We start from the raw sequence: 18,961 nt of genomic DNA on the forward strand, positions 1-18,961 counted from the left end.
TAAGGTTTGCAAGAAATACAACAGAAAATTTAAGAACAGGGGCGTTTGTACAAATAAACAACACACGAATTTGGTATGTTAACCCCCATGCAAGAAACCACATCTACAGCTTGTTATATTACAGTCCCCATTTCTATCAACTTACATGCGAGATTAAACATATTTTGTAAATTTTACAAAAGAAATATTTTTACAATATTTGTATAACTGTTCAGTTACCATCACTAAAATTAGTAATTTTCAAAATCGTTTAATATGTTGTTACTTAGTCCTTGCTATATGTAGGTAGATCTTGGTTTGTAAAGGGGTTAAGATAAGCTGTTGGGGATAATTAAGTAGGGGTGTCTGTGAAAACATGGACGGTACTATTCTAAATCTTATTTGTTCCATTTTTCGTCAAACATAAAATAGTTTATTAGAAAGTCATACTTTCCTTAAGAATAAGGGGCATTTAAAATAAATGTGGTGGAACAGTGCACACGTATTATGCAGACTATAATATATATAGGGGTAATATTTGTTAAAGGAGAAATTATCATTCAAATAGACTTGACTATGTGATTACAGGACAGGAACTATAAAATTTCGTGGGGAGGGGGAAGCTGTGGCTTATGATTGTAATAACCAAAATTCCCTTTACGCTTTTGGGACATTTTAGGTGCACATTTTGAAATACTTTTCACAGAAATTACATATTATTTATGCAAAAGTGGAGGGAAAAAACTTAACTTATATACTTGTGGGGGTTGCATTCGATCATTGAACGCAAAACTATTAATATGCATTGTGCTTGTGATATGATTGCTTTTGTTGTTGTTACATAATTCTTGTTGTTAAATCTAGTTCATTTGATGTTTTTCAAGCCTTTCTCTTTATCTGCTTGTTAAAATTGCTATCCAGAAACATAAATTTTGCCATTTGGGCAAAGTTAAAGTAATTCTTTATGGACAGCAATATCTGATGTAATGTTAGACGTGTACTTTCATGACCATTGTGATATACTTTTTAGCTCACCTGACCACGAAGTGGTTAAGGTGAGGTATAGTGATGGGGCTATGTCCGGCGTCAACAATTGGGTTGTTAACACTCTAGCTGTCACAGTTTTGATTGGATCATAATCAAACTTTGTCAGATTGTTTGTCTCAATAAAATACAGGTCATGTTCGAATATGGGTCATCCCGGGTCAAAAACTAGTTCAGAGGAGCTAAAAATAGAAAAAAAGCTTGTTTACACTCTAGTGGCTGCAGTTTTGATCCAAATATTCTGGAAAATTGTCAGAAAGGTTGTTTTGATGATTTCTAGATCAAGTTCAAATATGGGTCGTCTCCAGTCAAAAACTATGTCACAGGAACTAAAAATAGACAAAGCTTGTTAACACTCTAGTGGCTGCAGTTTTGATTAAAATGTTCTGGAAATTGGTCAGGAAGGTTGTTTTGATTATTTCTTGGTCATATTTGAATATGGGTCATCTTCGGTCAAAAAAAAGGTCACAGGAGCTAAAATAGAAAAATCTTGTTAACACTCTAGTGGCTGCAATTTTGATGCAAATATGCAGTTTTGATCCAAATATTCTGAAAAATTGTCAGAAAGGTTGTTTTGATGATTTCTAGATCAAGTTCAAATATGGGTCGTCTCCAGTCAAAAACTATGTCACAGGAACTAAAAATAGAAAAAGCTTGTTAACACTCTAGTGGCTGCAGTTTTGATTAAAATGTTCTGGAAATTGGTCAGGAAGGTTGTTTTGATTATTTCTTGGTCATATTTGAATATGGGTCATCTTCGGTCAAAAAAAAGGTCGCAGGAGCTAAAATAGAAAAATCTTGTTAACACTCTAGTGGCTGCAATTTTGATGCAAATATGCTGGAAATTTGTCAGGAAAATTGTTTTGATGATTTCCAGATCAACTTCAAATATGCATTGACTCCGGTCAAAAACTAGGTCACAGGAGCTAAAAATATAAAATTCTTGTTCACACTCTAGTGGCTGCTTTTTTATCCAAATATCCTGGAAATTGATCAGGAAGGTTGTTTTGATGATTTCTAGATCAAGTTCGAATATGTGTTGTCTCTGATGAAAAACTAGGTCAAAGGGGCTAATAATAGATAAATTTGATAATACTCTAGTGGCTTCAGTTTGACCCAAATCTCCTCGAAATTGATTTGAAATACTGTTTTGATGATTTCTTGGTCAAGTTTGATTATTGGTTGTGTCCAGATCACAGGAGCAAAAAATAGAAAACTCTTGTTAACACTTTAGTGGCTGCAGTTTTGATCCAAATATCCTGGAAATTGATCAGGAAGGTTGTTTTGATGATTTCTAGGACAAGTTCGAATATGGGTTGTCTCTTGTCAAAAACTAGGTCACAGGAGCTAAAAATAGAAAAATCTTTTTAACACCGAGTGGCTACTGTTTTTATCCAAGTATCCTGGAAAATGATCTGAAATTTTGTTTTGATGATTGCTTGATAGGGTCACCTGGGGTCAAAAACTAGGTCACACTGCAAAAATATGGAAAAACCTTGTTAATACTTAAATGGTAACATTTTTGACTCAATTGTCATCAAACTTGGTCAGGATGCTTGTCTTAGACATTGCTCGGATGAAGTCGATGGGTCAGCGGAGCGATCTAGGGCCATCTTTGCCCTCTTGTTTAAAGATGATATTATAAATAATGTTGTTGTTTTTTTTTTTTTTTCATAAAAAAAGTTCAAGAATATTTTAAATGTTGGGTCATTTCTTTATTTCTTCCCAGGATTGATGTTTTTGCACAGAAATGCAAGAATGTCTTGTTCATGTCCTGATGTAATATAGCTTGTTGAAGTTGACCCAGTATACACTATTCCTCATATTTTAAGCACAGCAAAATTGATTCCGAAGATCACAATCAATTAAGAATAATTGATCAAACTAAAATTATGACTTTCATGTTAAATCCTAAATGTTCTTTTAAGAATTAATCCAAATTATGATTTTGATCTCTAAATCCTGATGAAGAATGATGAATATTGTTATTACAATTTGATAAATTTCATGTAAAGCGACAGTTTTTCTTCTTCTTTTTTTCTGGTAAGGTTTTACGTCATATTAACACTGTAAAGGTCACATTGCAACTTACCAGCCTTACTGGTGGAGGAACGCCTCAGGTTCTCCTCTGTGGGATTATTCTAGGCAAAAAAGGGCACCGGAGTAGAACCATGTAGCTTGCTAGCTTTCTCACATGAAAGAATTCAAAGTCCATGGCAGGATTTGAGCCCACAGCAATGAGGGGCAAGTATTTATAATTTTGCAACATCGGTCAAGTGGTTTTTGTTGTTGTTTTTGCTTGTAACGGATGTTTTCATACAAATTCAATCTGTTTTTATGAGATGATTACATTTTACTGAACCTCGGGCCTAATGCACCGTGAAGTTAAACGGTTAAAATGTGTTTGCACAAGAAATCTCATATTTGAGCAGCTATAACACTGTGACGTAGCGCATACACAAGCCGATTATAATCTTCATTTGCATGTTAAAATTCGTATACGAACTTTAGTGTTACCGTGGGGTTTTCCGTTTAAAATCCTAATTTATGAACAATATTTGATGATGTTTACAACAAAACTGTTAAACAGGTTAATGATACTGTAAAATGCTTGATTTTTAGGTCGACGGCAAAATATTTTTTACATATTTATTTAATGTAGCGCATAAACTAAAAAACTTCCTTGTACGAACAAAGTAATTGACTCCTTAGTCGATGAAACTTGCATATAATTTTAAAGCAGTGACTTGCCTTAATTGTGTATTCTTTATTTATAAGAAATGTGAGTATTCTTGATCTTTTTAAACTTTTTAATGAAACTTTTTTTTGATCTCCTGAGTGCAGGCATTTTTTTCCATCATTTAACAATAACAAATTGGGCGATTTCTCTGTAAAGTTTTTTCAATGAAAACAAAACAAATATTCATTTGTATGTAACATTTATTTTCAATTTTATTTTCAATTTACAGCATATTTGTTAAGATATACACGTGTGTTAGTTTCAAAATTACTTATAAACATGTCATGATTACTGTCATTTTAAATCTCAGAATGCTGGAAACAACCACGTGAATAAACATTTGTCAATCTGACGAGTTTGAAGTACTAAAACCTTTTTACTAAGTAATTGAAACCTTAAATCAGGTCAAGTCAATGACAAACAAGAGGGCCATGATGTCCCTGAGGTCGCTCACCTGTATATAGGCCCCCGGAGCGGGCCATATAAACCCCTTTTATTTGAACAAACTTGGAAGACACTCATTAGAAGATGTTTCACAATGTTAAGTTTTTACTACACACATGTAATGAAAAACAATGATCTCACCCCCCCCCCCCCCCCCCCCCCCGGCAGGGCCAATTTTCACCCAAGGGCTTTTATTTGAACAAACTTGGTAGACATCCATAAGAAGATATTTCATGCTAAACATCTAAGCTCTAGCTCATTGGGTTTTTTAAAAGAAGATTTTTAAGTTTTTACTACACACATATAGTTAAAAACAATGACACCCCTGGGGCGGGGCCAGTTTTGACCCCAGGGCTTTTATTTGAACAAACTTTGTAGACACTTAGTAGAAGATGTTTCATGCTTAATATCTAAACTCTAGCTATTTGGGTTTTTTCAAAGAAGATTATTTAAGTTTTTACTGTATACATATAGGGAAAATCAATGACCCCCTGGGGCGGGGCCAATTTTGACCCCAGGGATTTTATTTGAACAAACTTGGTAGTCACTCACTAGAAGATGTTTCATGCTTAATATCTAAACTCTAGCTATTTGGGCTTTTTGTTAGAAGATTATTTAAGTTTTTGCTATACACATATAAGGAAAATCAATGACCCCCTGGGGCGGGGCCAATTTTGACCCCAGGGCTTTTATTTGCACAAACTTGGTAGACACCCATAAGAAGATGTTTCATGCTGAATAGCTTAGCTCTAGCTCTTTGAGTTCTTTAAAAGAAGATTTTTTAAGTTTTTACTATATGCATATAGGGAAAATCAATGACCCCCTTGGGCGGGGCCAATTTTGGCCCCTTGGCTTTTATTTGAACAAACTTGGTAGACACTCATTAGAAGATGTTTCATGCTGAATATCTTAGCTCTAGCTCTTTGGGTTCTTTAAAAGAAGATTTTTTAAGTTTTTACTATATGCATATAGGGAAAATCATTGACCCCCTGGGGCGGGGCCAATTTTGACCCCAGGGATTTTATTTGAACAAAATTGGTAGTCACTCACTAGAAGATGTTTCATGCCAAATATCTAAGCTCTAGCTCTTAGGGTTTTTTAAAAGAAGATATTTAAAGTTTTTTCTTTTGGTTGCCATGGCAACCAGAGTTCTGCATGGAATTAAATTCTTTGAACAATTTTTAAAGGTGACCACCATAGGAACATTCCTGTGAAGTTTGGATGAAATTGGCTTAGTGGTTTATGAGGAGATGTCATTTAAAGTAAAAAGTTTACAGACGGACGCCGAACGGACGCCGGACGAAAAGCGATCACAAAAGCTCACCCTGTCACTTTGTGACAGGTGAGCTAAAAATACAATCCAACAGACCAAGAAACCTAAAAGCTACATTTGTTTTATTTAGCTCTTCTGAGCATGAAAAACTCATGTATGCTTTAAGGACCTACAAGATCTTGGTCCTTTCTATCTTCAAATTTTGACAACTGAGTTTACTGAATTTGAAATCAAATTTGACCTTCAATCTGCACAGTAATTAACTTCTGTATTGTATGTTTTCTTGCAATGATTATCATGTGAGTAATCAAGGAACAATTATTATACATTAACACTTTTCAATTGACACTTCAAAACAAAATATATATACATGTATATCAGAGAAGCAAAATATGTACAGAACAGATACAATGTATATACAAAATACAAGTACATTTTCAAAAAATGCAAAGATTGCTTAAAAACAGTTTAATACAATGGTATTTCACATGGACTTCATAAAAATTTACATCCTTTTTCAATGGCATGTTCGTTTAAACATTATGGTGAAATCTACCAATGCTGTGTAAGACTTTTTGTGAACATGATTCAATATCAGTTTACCAAAATTTACAGAAAAAAATAAATGTTTTTTTCCTGGTGAGTTACTTTATACACATGTTTGTTCGAACAATTAGCAGAAGCATTTTCCTGTCTAAAAATGTCCCAGAAATGGGAGAGATAACGTTTTTAACAGTAAGCATTGGGTTGGGGAAGCTAAGTTCTGCCTCTAGTTTTCTGCCCTTCAAAAAAGTTAATGAAATACCGGTAAGTGTATTTTTCATTTTTTACATCAATGATACAGTATCAAGGAAGTTTTTATTATAAGCACATGTAGTTTACCCTAGTTTGTAGCAAAAATAAAATGTAGGATAGTGTTACAATAGTGGGTTGTGTAACTAATTCAATTTTATTTTGTCTATACCTTTATTATAAGTACTGTCTACATCAAATTTGCCTAAATTTTTGTCTTAATTTCAAAGTATAATCAATAACACGCACACAAAAAAAAACCCATTTAGCTTTAACAGTATATCTAAACTCATTTACAAGGTGCAAATGTTTATTTTTTTATTTGTTGCAGTTTCAGACACCAACACTTGAAATATATATTATGCTCATCCTTGCAGAAAATATTTTAATCACAGAAAATCATTGAAATCTAAATGCAAAGAACGGATGCAAACTCAATATATTGATAGGTAGCCTAAAGTCAGTAGTAAGTACATTATTATATACTTCATCTTTTAATCCTCGTCTTATATTTCCATAGAAATCCTACAATCATAATTAGACATATGAGCCGCGTCACGATTTAACGAACGTAATGCATTTGCGACCAGCATGGATCCAGACCAGCCTGCGCATCCGCGGAGTCTAATCAGGATCCATGCTGTTCACTATCAGTCTCTCTACTTGTAATAGGGTTTGTAAGCGAACAGCATGGATCCTGATCAGACTGCGCGGATGCGCAGACTGGTCTGGATCCATGCTGGTCGCTAACGCATTACGTTGGTTTTGTCGTGACGCGGCTCATCTGTTATTAACATGCGAATATAAAACTTTAATTCAAATGAACAAAACTGATCAATTTAACAAATGACAAACTTTGTTCAATCAACATCTAAATTAGCCCTGAATGAGAGATGTGCAAAATTTTACTTATGAATACAACAACTTCATAATAAAATGCTCATTTTTAAAGATATTCAATGAAATTTCACTTTTAGTCATAATGGAATCAGTTCAATGATTTTGAGAAAAAATTGTCTAAAGTTGAATTAAGAAATGTGATTTTTTTTCACACTAGCTAAATAATCAATGCATAGATTAGTATAAAATTGGATATTTACCATGAGACCATAATTTTACAAACTCATAATTCCAGACTTATTTAGGGGCGTTAAATGTCACTGAATTTCTATGTTCAGTTCAGCTGTGCAAAAAAACACAATGTAAGAATCAATTGCTTTAAGCATTTGCTATTCTGAAAATACTGGAAGTTGAGCTTTCATCATCAGTATAATAATTACAGTTTACACTTTATTTGATAAATGCCTTAATAAAAGACTAAAAATTACCCTAATCATATTACCCAAGACAGTTTTGTTTGTAAATTTATTTAGAGTCAGTTAAATAAATGTTTAGGTTGCAGGTGTAATTAGACAGCAATTTGTCACCTTAGGACAGTAATGGGATAAGTCCTTCTAAAACAAATAGGACCAGTCCCGCAATATAAAAAATCTCGGTGGAGACCCTTTTATTTATTATATGATAACATTGTATCCAATAAATCCAACATGCCAACCAAAAGGGTGAAATATTTTCAATCTATTCAATATTTCGCGTTTTTCACAACGTCGGCATTTTCGCGGAGACAAACTTTCGCGGATTTGTAGTAACCGCGAATTCCGTGAATATTAAGTCGCTACGGCCTAAATTACAGCTTTTTAGACTACGGTATGTATTTGATATTCCATTTATGAATGTCACATTAATAATTCAGCAATTCATGCAATTCATGATTGACCTTAAAATCTATTAACAAGAACAAGTGTATTACTCAAAGGTAGCAGGAAATTTCCCGTTTTGTTTTTTTTCCCGGTCCAGACGTCTGGATTTATATGACGGTTATGTTGTGCTACTTTAACAGTATTGGACTGTACATCGCTTTCATTATAACAACATAACAGCTGTTTATCAATGTAGCTATTGTACTTTAAACAAAGGATTACACCTACTCCAAGCAAATAAAATCCAAGTCATTTAATGTACGCAAACTGTAAATGCTTTGTATACGCTGTGACTAGCAAATAACGTGAATAAGCGTGATAATTACTAATAATTGACATTTTTTTCATGTTTTTTGTTTGTTTTGTTATGTGCATTATAGGTATATTGAAATGTAAATATGGATTACAAGCTAAAACATGTGGTGGTTTAGTAAGGAGATGAACTTTACATAATTCTTTACACATTTCTATAGCACCTGTGTTTATATGTTATTGCGTAAGTAGATTATAATAAATATTCTGAACGTTTATGTTTTTATTTGGTTGAAACTAGAAATGTTCGCGGATTTGTTATAAGTGACATATTCGCGGCTATAAAGATTCGCGTTATCATGTCTACCGCGAAAAGCGCTAACTTAAAATGCGCGAAAAGCGCTAACTTAAAATGCGCGAAATCTTTTCTAGGAATACAGTAATGTAATCAGTGCTTAAAATGTTCCAAGGTAAATATTTGGCAACATCATTTTTTGCAAAAATCTTCAACTGATTAAATTAGTGAAAATTAATCCCTCATGAAAAATTCTGATTTAACAATATTCCATTTTCACATTTGACAATGGGACCTTTCATGCCTAAATACACATTTACATATACACTGCTCTAAACTAGAATGCCATAACTCTGAAATTAAACAAAGCCAAATGAATGTGCTTCATTTGCAAATCTTTCAGTTCTTAAATTTTGTCCAAATCAACATACTCGCCGGGGTGTTTGTTCTGCAGGTGCGTGATATACGATCTTTTCTTTCGATAGCCGAGCCCACAAAAGATGCATGTGTACGGGTTCTCGCCAGTATGACTCATCATGTGTAGTTTAAGAGCATCACCACGAATGAAGAGTTTTCCGCACTCTGAACAACTCACTGCTTTGCTGAACATTTTCACATAGTCGACTTGAGAATCTTTTTCCTTGTCTTTACCGTCCTTGGATGCTTTCTCTGCAATTATATAGATTTATATAATTCTATTAGAAAAATTAAACCAATTTCTTTGCAGGATCCGAGACATGCATACATATGAAAAATAAAAGATTGACAGTTTCACAGAAAATCCCCAAATTTAAATTACAGTTTCACAAGAAATCTTCCAAGTTTATACACTGCACAAGAATTCTGTGCAGATCAACCAGAATACCACCAGATTTTATCCCAAAATGACAAAGCCTTAACAAAAGAAAAAAAAAGAGGACTTTTTTAGGGCCGATTACAAATACTTTATAAAACTTTCTATAAACAAGTTCATAACACCTCAAATCATGAGAAGTAAATATACCAGTAAATGGTCACCTCAGTGCAACAACTGGTTAACTCCTATAAAATTTGCAAGGAATTAACCTGATAAAAACATAAATAACATCTGCAATCATGGGAAATAAATGCCCATATTTTACAGATCAACTGACAAACTAATTCCTTCTCGGACTGTATAGGGGAAGATATATCTCAATTTAAAACTGTACACAAAACCAGACATACAATAAGGATGCAGAAAACACGTAACACTTTTACATAATAGAAAATACTATATTTCTTACTTTCATACAAATTATCTAGGAAGAAAAATAATAAAAAATACACATTTATTTTTATTTTTACATGATAACATACGAATATAAAGTAAAATATAATCAGTATTTGTTAACAAATTTAAGTTTGCCATCTTCAAAAGGACAAGATTTATTTCCTCTTTTAACCTATACAATACATGTAGTAAGCTATCCTAGTAGAACCACATATGTTTAATAAGCTACAATCAAGGGCCAGCAAAATCAAGTGCCTGTATTGCTCAGGTTGTCCCCTAGCCTGTTCAGACAACAGAATATTTGTCAAAATCAACTTTATAAACATCAATTCATATAGACAATTAAAACTGCTTCATATAGAGTGGACAAGCTAGTCAGAATCAGACTTTGCCAACCATGCAAAGTACGAAGTAAATGTAGCATCCTTAAAAAAAATAGTATAGTTCCTTTTGAAAATAATATTCATTTCTAAAACCGTATTGGATTTGAATCATCAATAACAGGAACAATAAGTGAGTGAGCAAGGACGTTCCTTTCATAGAATGGTTATAAACAGACAGCACACCTGAATGTTGATGTTTTTCGTGCTGCTTTAATTCTGTCATCGTGAAGAATGACTTCGCACATATATGACACTGGAATTTTTTTTCACCGTGCCGAACCTGATGTATCGTAAGATTGTGTTTTAGGTAGAATCCTTTCCCGCACACGTCACATTGGTAACTTTTCTCGGCCTTTTCTGAAAATATTAAACAGTATCTTGTATTCTGTGATTTATCAATTTACATCAGTTATAAAAGTGACAGGAAAATATCTTTCTTATAAAACATAAATGCAGCTTACAATTATTATACAGTGTGTTTTGAAAACTACTATACAATTTCAGTCAAACAATGCCTGTTCTGGCTTTCTTCTATCATGAAATCCGTTTCAAAGACTGGTGTACCTTTGGATATGAAACGCTTATTATCACAACCTCGTTTTGAAATAAATAACACATAATCACAAATTTTGAAACCATAAACTTAAAGGATGTATTGTCAAACACATCTATAAATTCTGTATAAACTAAATACTGAGTAATGGATTTGAAAAAAACGTTGGCTTCCTCTAAAAAATATTTCAAAAACAATTAGATAGTATACTGTTCACTCATCAAGCTGAAAATTTGTGAAAAGATATCAATGCATGTAGTATCAATCAATTTAAAATATTTATACATGTGTTGTACTTTTTTTGTTAATACTGTACTACAATAAAATTAATAGTGATCTACTTATTCCATCAGTATAAAGCCGTGCCTTTATGCTCACCAATCGAGTAAAACCAGACTCGGTACTACAAATTGCTCAATTTTACTTTTCATTCTTTTTTTTTGTTGGGTTTTACATCACACCAACACAGTATAGGTCAAATGACTATTTTGACAGTCACTTTCCTTACAAGTAATAATGGGGAGTTTAAAGCATGATGCAAGTCCAATTAATTCTATACTAAGTCTTAATATAACACTTCCATGCTAAATTTGTATATCTGACTCTTGGTAGTTATTTTTGAAATGTACAGATATCATTTACGAGGTTTCAATATTTCAATATCAAAGTTCTACATTAAACAACCATCAGTATGATCTGGACAGATTGCAGAGATTTACACACTGTCTTGAATACATTTTTTGTATAAAATCTTGAGTTTAGTTAATTTAGTTTATACAGAATTTATTTTAGTTTGATTGTTTTGGAAGCTTTTTTGATTGTTTTGGAAGCTTGAAGTTTATTGAGACTCCCTCGAATCCGTTCCTGTACCAACCAGTACTCAGTAATGAATGTAAAGTTTCTTGCTCAAGGAAACAACATTTTTATCAGTTTCTATGTCCAAGAGTTAAGTAGGGAAAAAGCAAACTACAATTTTTTTTAAATGTATTAAATAATGGAACAACAATTGAAAGCTTACCATGTTTTATTCTTATATGTTTCAGCAGGTTATCTTTCCTTGCATAGATTTTACCGCAGTCATCGCAGGCATATTTTATACCTGGTTCTCTCTCTAAAAACAACATAATAATATTAGAAATTAATGATGACTTCTTTAACTAAGAATACATTAATTTATTATTCCAAATTACAAAACGAAACAAAGCTTTTCTGGATCAATATTTCTAATATTTTTCATTAACAATGTCTTCGTTTCATTTTTATCAAATGAAATAAAGCCATTCTGGATCAATATTTCTAACATTTTTTTTATTAAATAAGTACTTGTGTCTCATTTTTATCACATGAAAATAAAGCTGTTTAAAAAGACTTGTGTAATCATACAATCAGATAGTTTTGTGAGGCAAAACTGTTCACAAAAGCAGCATTTCAGACTAATTGGCAAGGTAACATATTGGATAATTTCCACTTTCAGTTCTCTTAAATTTTTATGACATTAAGCAAGCATTTATTTTTGTGAAAATCTGCCTTTTGTGAAAATAAGCAAAATTTAATCTCTTGTGAAAATTTCTGATTTTACATTAGGTTTAATGGTGACTGATTAGCTTTATTGGTGGAGAATGACTTCCGGTACCCATTCACAAAAACACTTGTATTATTTATTATTTTTATATTTGTCATTCCCAGTACAAATCTTAATATATGCTGTTTCGATAAAAAATTCTCATTTCAACATTAGTTACATGTATAATTATATTATAATAGACATTGAAGTATGATTTTATTTTCAAAACAGTGTATATTAAGTTTTTTTATATATATGATAAGTGTATGTGTTGGGACTGACAAAATAATTTTAATATACATTTCATTTGGATTTTAAGGCATTTCAAACTCCATGCCCCCAAGTGTCTGTGCCCATCCATGCATTGATTCAGGCACAGGTAAGCACTGAAGACTGAAGTAAAACCACTGACATCATGTGACATTCAATTTAGCTTGATTACTTCATCACATGAAAAAATCCTAACTCCCTGGCAAGAATAAAGATCAAACTCATTTGTGAGGGGCGAGTGATTCAGGATCAGCAACCATAACCACTCAGCCAGGATGATAAATTGTGTACATATTAATCGCTTACACATGAACTTTAAGTGATTCAGACAAGCTTACAAACCTCCTTCAAAGTGCATCAGTTTAACATGTTGGGATAGTTCTGTTTTTGTGAAGAACATTTTCTCACAATTTTCACATTGAAAGCTTTTTTCTCCATGCCTAAGGGAATGAAGTCTCAATGCCCATTTAGAAGAGCAGACTCGTCCGCATTCTTCACAAGTAAATCTTCTTCTTTTCAGTTCTGAGATACAAAAGAAATTAGTCTAAATGGCATATCAATGTTACACAGAAGGTTTGATGACAAAAAAAAATATTCCGTCGTTTCCAGATTTCACATTAAAAGCCTTGATAAAAGTCTCTACATGTAAAAACTATGTATAATAATTACTGTTCTCTTACCTCTTGATAGGGAATGAATCTCTAAGACGTAATTGAGCTTCCAACATATATTTTGTATTTAATGTACTTTGGTCCATTGTGTAAAATATAAATGTTTTTCAGATATAAAGTCCTCACATCGGTTTAAATACAAGCATAGCATTTGCACTTTCTCACGGTGGCAAAGAGGTGACATTGCAGTGTTATTTTATTTTGCGGCAGAGGCTTGTTATCTTGTGGTCACAACTCATAATATTATCTTATAACATAATAAGTTGTGCCCACAAGATAATAATGCTATATTCAAAGGTTCATTACTAACTGTGCACATCCTGTCCAATTTCTTCATTTCTTTTTCACATATATAGGCAGATGTCTATTGTTTTCTCTATTGGTAAATTTTTAAGTCATGTTAGAAAATTTAAAGCTGCATTCCTCCAGATGAGCCAAAATATATCAAGAAAATAAAATTCGAGAAAAATGTTATTAGAATTTTAACAAGAGCGATCAGTAATCACATGTGTCGCCTCATGATGGCTAATTTCATGTTGGGACAAATTTTGTGACAGACGGACAGACAGATGGACAGTGCACAACTAGACTTGGTACTGATCATTCTTGTAAAGTTTGGATAAAATTGCACCAGTAGTTTATGAGGAGTAGTCCGGACAAGCTTTTGTGTATCTGGCAACACACAGAAAAAAACACCTTTTTATCAAAGGGCCATACATGTAACTCGGCCAAAAATCATTCAACTGGAAAACCCGTGCAATATGTGCAAGGACTTGAGCTACAGATCAATCCTGTAAAGTTTCATTGAAATTGCATTAGTGGTATAAGAGAAGTAGTCCAGACAAACTTTAAAATTAAAAATTATTAAAGGGCCATAACTCTGACAAAAATCATTGAACCGGAAAATGCTGACAATATGCACAACTAGACTTGGTACTGATCATTCCTGTAAAGTTTGGATGAAATTGCACCAGTAGTTAATGAGGAGTAGTCCGGACAAGTTTTGTGACGGACAGACAGACGGACATACCAACTTTTGATGTTTATGAGGCAAATCAGCTCATAAACACCACCTGGACCAACGTCCATAATCAAAATAAGCTCATAAAAACAAAACAAGAGGGCCATGATGGCCCTGAGGTCGCTCACCTGTATAAAGGCACCCGGAGCGGGGCCAGTTTAAACCCAAGGGCTTTTATTTGAACAAACTTGGAAGACACCCATTAGAAGATGTTTCACAATGTTAAGTTTTTACTACAGACATATAATGAAAAACAATGATCTACTCCCAACCCCCCGTCAGGGCCAATTTTAATCCAGGGGCTTTTATTTGAACAAACTTGGTAGACACCAATAAGAAGATGTTTCATGCTAAACATCTAAGTTCTAGCTCATTGGGTTTTTTAAAAGGAGATTTTTTAAGTTTTCACAATACACATATAAGGAAAATCAATGACCCCCGGGGCGGGGCCAATTTTGACCCCAGGGCTTTTATTTGAACAAACTTGGTAGACACCCATTAGAACATGTTTCATGCTAAATATCTTAGCTCTAGCTCGTTGAGTTCTTTAAAAGAAGATTTTTTAAGTTTTTACTATATGCATATAGGGAAAATCAATGACCCCCTGGGGCAGGGCCAATTTTGACCCAAGGGCTTTTATTTGAACAAACTTGGTAGACATTCATTAGAAGATGTTTCATGCTTAATATCTAATCTCCAGCTATTAGGGTTTTTTTAAAGAAGATTTTTAAATTTTTGCTATACACATATAAGGAAAATCAATGACCCCCGGGGCGGGGCCAATTTTGACCCCAGGGCTTTTATTTGAACAAACTTTGTAGACACTCACTAGAAGATGTTTCATGCTTAATATCTAAACTCCAGCTATTTGGTTTTTTTCAAAGAAGATTTTTTAGTTTTTACTATATGCATATAGGGAAAATCAATGACCCCCTGGGGCGGGGCCAATTTTGACCCCAGGGCTTTGATTTGAACAAACTTGGTAGACACTTATTAGAAGATGTTTCATGCCAAATATCTAAGCTCTAGCTCTTAGGGTTTTTTTAAAGAAGTTTTCTTAAGTTTTTCCTATTGGTTGCCATGGCAACATGGCAACCAGAGTTTTTATTGGAATTTAAATTTTTGAACAACTTTGGAAGGGGTCCACCGATGGATCATTTCTATAAAGTTTGGTTGCTATGGCCATGTGGTTTAGGAGGAGATGTTGTTTGAAAAGTTTGACGCCATTTTTTGAAGGACGCACGACGGACGCAGAGTGATGACAAAAGCTCACCTTTGAGCACTTCGTGCTCAGGTGAGCTAAAAACAGCTCTTAATTTGAATTTTAAGAGTTTTTGTTCTTTATTTAACTACGGAATGAAGCTCATAATAATCAAATGTTTGCTCGGACAGACAGACGGACGGACGGACAGACAGACTACGGAGAAGTGATCCCTATATGTCGCCACTACTCTGTAGAGGCAACACAAAAAGGTAAATTATTCAATATTTAAGTAATAATTTACATGTTAGGCCCAATTAATGAATAATTTTGCATTTGTCTATTACCATATTTCTACCGCTTGACTAATGCAGTAAGGCTATTTTTGCGTATTTCTACTCTATTTTGGTAATATTTGACATGAATTCCTTTGTCCACTTCACAAAATTTTAGTTTCATTTCATGAAAATTAGCATTGATCTGGAGGCATGTTGGTTTAAAGGCCACAGAAGAGATATGGAAACAATAGTATCAAAGAAAATTGACAGTAACATGTACCTTTTGTTCCCTTTGCCACTTTCAGTAAGTAAGTATCCATTAGATTAGAACTGATACAGAAATTTCTATACTAATTTATTTCAGTTCGATTGTGTTGGAAGCTATAAGCTTATTGAAACATTCTTGAACCTGTTTCTGGGACCAACCAGTACTAAGCAATAACTGTAAAGGAAACAACGGCTTGCCCCCAATGGGCTTTGAACCCAGACGACTAACAATCTTTAGATTACTAGGTCCACATGTTAACCATTTAGCCACACCTGGACTGGTTGAGTTACATTAGGGTTTTAGGTAGCCTGGGATACAGGTGTTGATATATTTTGCTTATTCATAACATATGTGCTATGTAACACTCAATAGTATTTTGGGATAATGTTGCTTTGCTGATCATGAAAAAAATGGACAGGCTGGAATCAAGGCTAGGTTTTAGGTTATTACATGTATATAGGACCTCTGCCTTCGGAGTCTTTTTCAAACAAGAGGGCCATGATGGCCCTGAAGTGGCTCACCTGTACATAGGCCCCCGGAGCGGGGCCAGTTTAAAGCCTGGGGCTTTTATTGAACAAAATTGGTAGACAACCATTAGAATGTTTCATGCTAAACATCTAAGGTCTAGCTCGTTGGGATTTTTAAAAGTTTTTTTTCTTAAGTTTTTTCTTTACACATATAGTTAAAAACAATGACACACCTGGGGCAGGGCCAGTTTTGACCCCAGGGCCTTTATTTGAACAATCTTTGTAGACACTTAATAGAAAATGTTTCATGCTTAATATCTAAACTCTAGCTATTTTCGTGTTTTTTCAAAGAAGATTTTTAAGTTTTTGCTTAATACTCGTATAAGGAAAATCAATGTCCCCCGGGGCAGGGCCAATTTTGACTCCAGGGCTTTTATTTGAACAAACTTTGAAGACACTCACTAGAAGATGCTTCGTGCTTAATATCTAAACTCTAGCTATTTGAGTTTTTTCAAAGAAGATTTTTCAATTTTTGCTATAGTTTTACACATATAGGGAAAATGAATGACCTCTGGGGTGGGGCCAATTTTGACCCCAGGGCTTTTATTTGAACAAACTTTGTAGACAATCACTAGAAGATGTTTCATGCTTTATATCTATACTCTAGCTATTTGGTTTTTTCCAAAGAAGATTTTTTAAGTTTTTCCTATACACATATAAAGAAATTTGGAAAATCAATGACCCCCAGGGCCGGGCCAATTTTGACCCCTGGGCTCTTATTTGAACAAACTTGGTAGACATCCATTAGAAGATGTTTCATGCTAAATATCTTAGCTTTAGCTCTTTTGGTTCTTTCTAAGAAGATTTTTAAGTTTTTACTATATGCATATGGGGAAAATCAATGACCCCCTGGGGCAGGGCCAATTTTGACCCCAGGGCTTTTATTTGAACAAACTTGGTAGACACCCATTAGAAGATGTTTCATGCTAAATATCTTAGCTCTAGCTCTTTGGGTTCTTTAAAAGAAGATATTTAAAGTTTTTACTAAATGTATATATGGAAAATCAATGACCCCCTTGGGCGGGACCAACTTTGATCCCAGGGCTTTTATTTGAACATACTTGGTAGACATCCATTAGAAGATGTTTCATGCTAAATATCTTAGCTCTAGCTGTTTTGGTTCTTTAAAAGAAGATTTTTTAAAGTTTTTACTATATGTATATAGGGAAAATCAATGACCCCCTGGGGCGGGGCCAATTTTGACCCCAGGGCTTTTATTTGAACAAACTTGGTAGACATACATTAGAAGATGTTTCATGCTAAATAACTTAGCTCTAGCTCTTTTGGTTCTTTAAAAGATTATTTTAAGTTTTTACTATATACATATAGGGAAAACCAATGACCCCCGGGGCGGGGCCAATTTTGACCCCAGTGCTTTTATTTGAACAAACTTGGTAGACACCCATTAGAAGATGTTTCATGCTAAATATCTTAGCTCTAGCTCTTTGGGTTCTTTAAAAGAAGATTTTTTAAGTTTTTACTATATGCATATAGGGAAAATCAAAGACCCCCTGGGGCGAGGCCAATTTTGACCCAAGGGCTTTTATTTGAACAAACTTGGTAGCCACTCAACAGAAGATGTTTCATGCCAAAAATCTAAGCTCTAGCTCTTTGGGTTTTTTAGAAGAAGATATTTTAAGTTTTTTCTTTTGGTTGCCATGGCAACCAGAGTTCTGCATGGAATTAAATTCTTTGAACAATTTTCAAAGGTGACCACCAAATGAACATTCCTGTGAAGTTTGGATGAAATTGGCTTAGTGGTTTATGAGGAGATGTCATTTAAAGTAAAAGTTTACGGACGCCGGACAGACGCCGGACGAAAAGCGATCACAAAAGCTCACCCTGTCACTTTGTGACAGGTGAGCTAAAAACAACAAGAGCCATGTTATCATGGCCATCCCCCGCCGATGTGTTTGCTCATTGGAAGAATGTATATGTAGTAGAGTAAAATAATTCAATTTTAAGGGGTCTTTTGGTAATGAAAACTTATGGCTGGAGTGATAAAAGCTATTGAAACCTATCTGAATACTGATGGCTGAAAATAACAAAGGGCAATAACTGAAAAATAATGCAGGGTAGGCTATCATTCTTGTGAGCTGCACTCCTCCTCAATGAGATCTATCCACCTCTGAAGTTTCAAGTTGATACCTCTACCACTTTTTGAGATAAGCTCCAAACAAAAAGTATGAACAAGAGCTGTCGGTAGGACAGCAACGTTTGACTATTCTTAGTGCTTGATAGTAAAAGAGCCTTGACAATGTAAAATTTTCTAAGTTAACAAAAGGGGCATAATTCTATCAAAATGCTTGATACAGTTACATCCTCCTGTCTACAGGTTCGGGTCATGTTGATGAACAAGTGTGCAAAGTTTCAAAGCAATATGTCAATGGACTT

At 34.0% G+C, this 18,961-nt stretch overlaps 1 protein-coding gene across 1 annotated transcript in view; it reads right to left on the bottom strand.

Moving 5' to 3' along the window:
• Positions 1-4,409: 4,409 nt before the first annotated feature.
• LOC132719212 (zinc finger protein OZF-like) overlaps positions 4,410-18,961 on the bottom strand; it is a 31,482-nt gene continuing 16,930 nt past the window's right edge. The window contains exons 5-8 of the mRNA XM_060702965.1: positions 12,944-13,123; positions 11,786-11,878; positions 10,398-10,571; positions 4,410-9,248 (exon numbers count right to left, since the gene is read on the bottom strand). Of these exons, the coding sequence (XP_060558948.1) occupies positions 8,986-9,248; positions 10,398-10,571; positions 11,786-11,878; positions 12,944-13,123 (710 nt within the window). The 3' untranslated portion in view covers positions 4,410-8,985. The remainder of the gene's footprint in view (positions 9,249-10,397; positions 10,572-11,785; positions 11,879-12,943; positions 13,124-18,961) is intronic.

This window comes from Ruditapes philippinarum, unplaced genomic scaffold (genome assembly GCF_026571515.1).
Source record: "Ruditapes philippinarum isolate M1 unplaced genomic scaffold, ASM2657151v2 ctg69_1_1_1_1, whole genome shotgun sequence".
In the NCBI taxonomy this organism is placed as follows: Eukaryota; Metazoa; Mollusca; class Bivalvia; order Venerida; family Veneridae; genus Ruditapes; species Ruditapes philippinarum.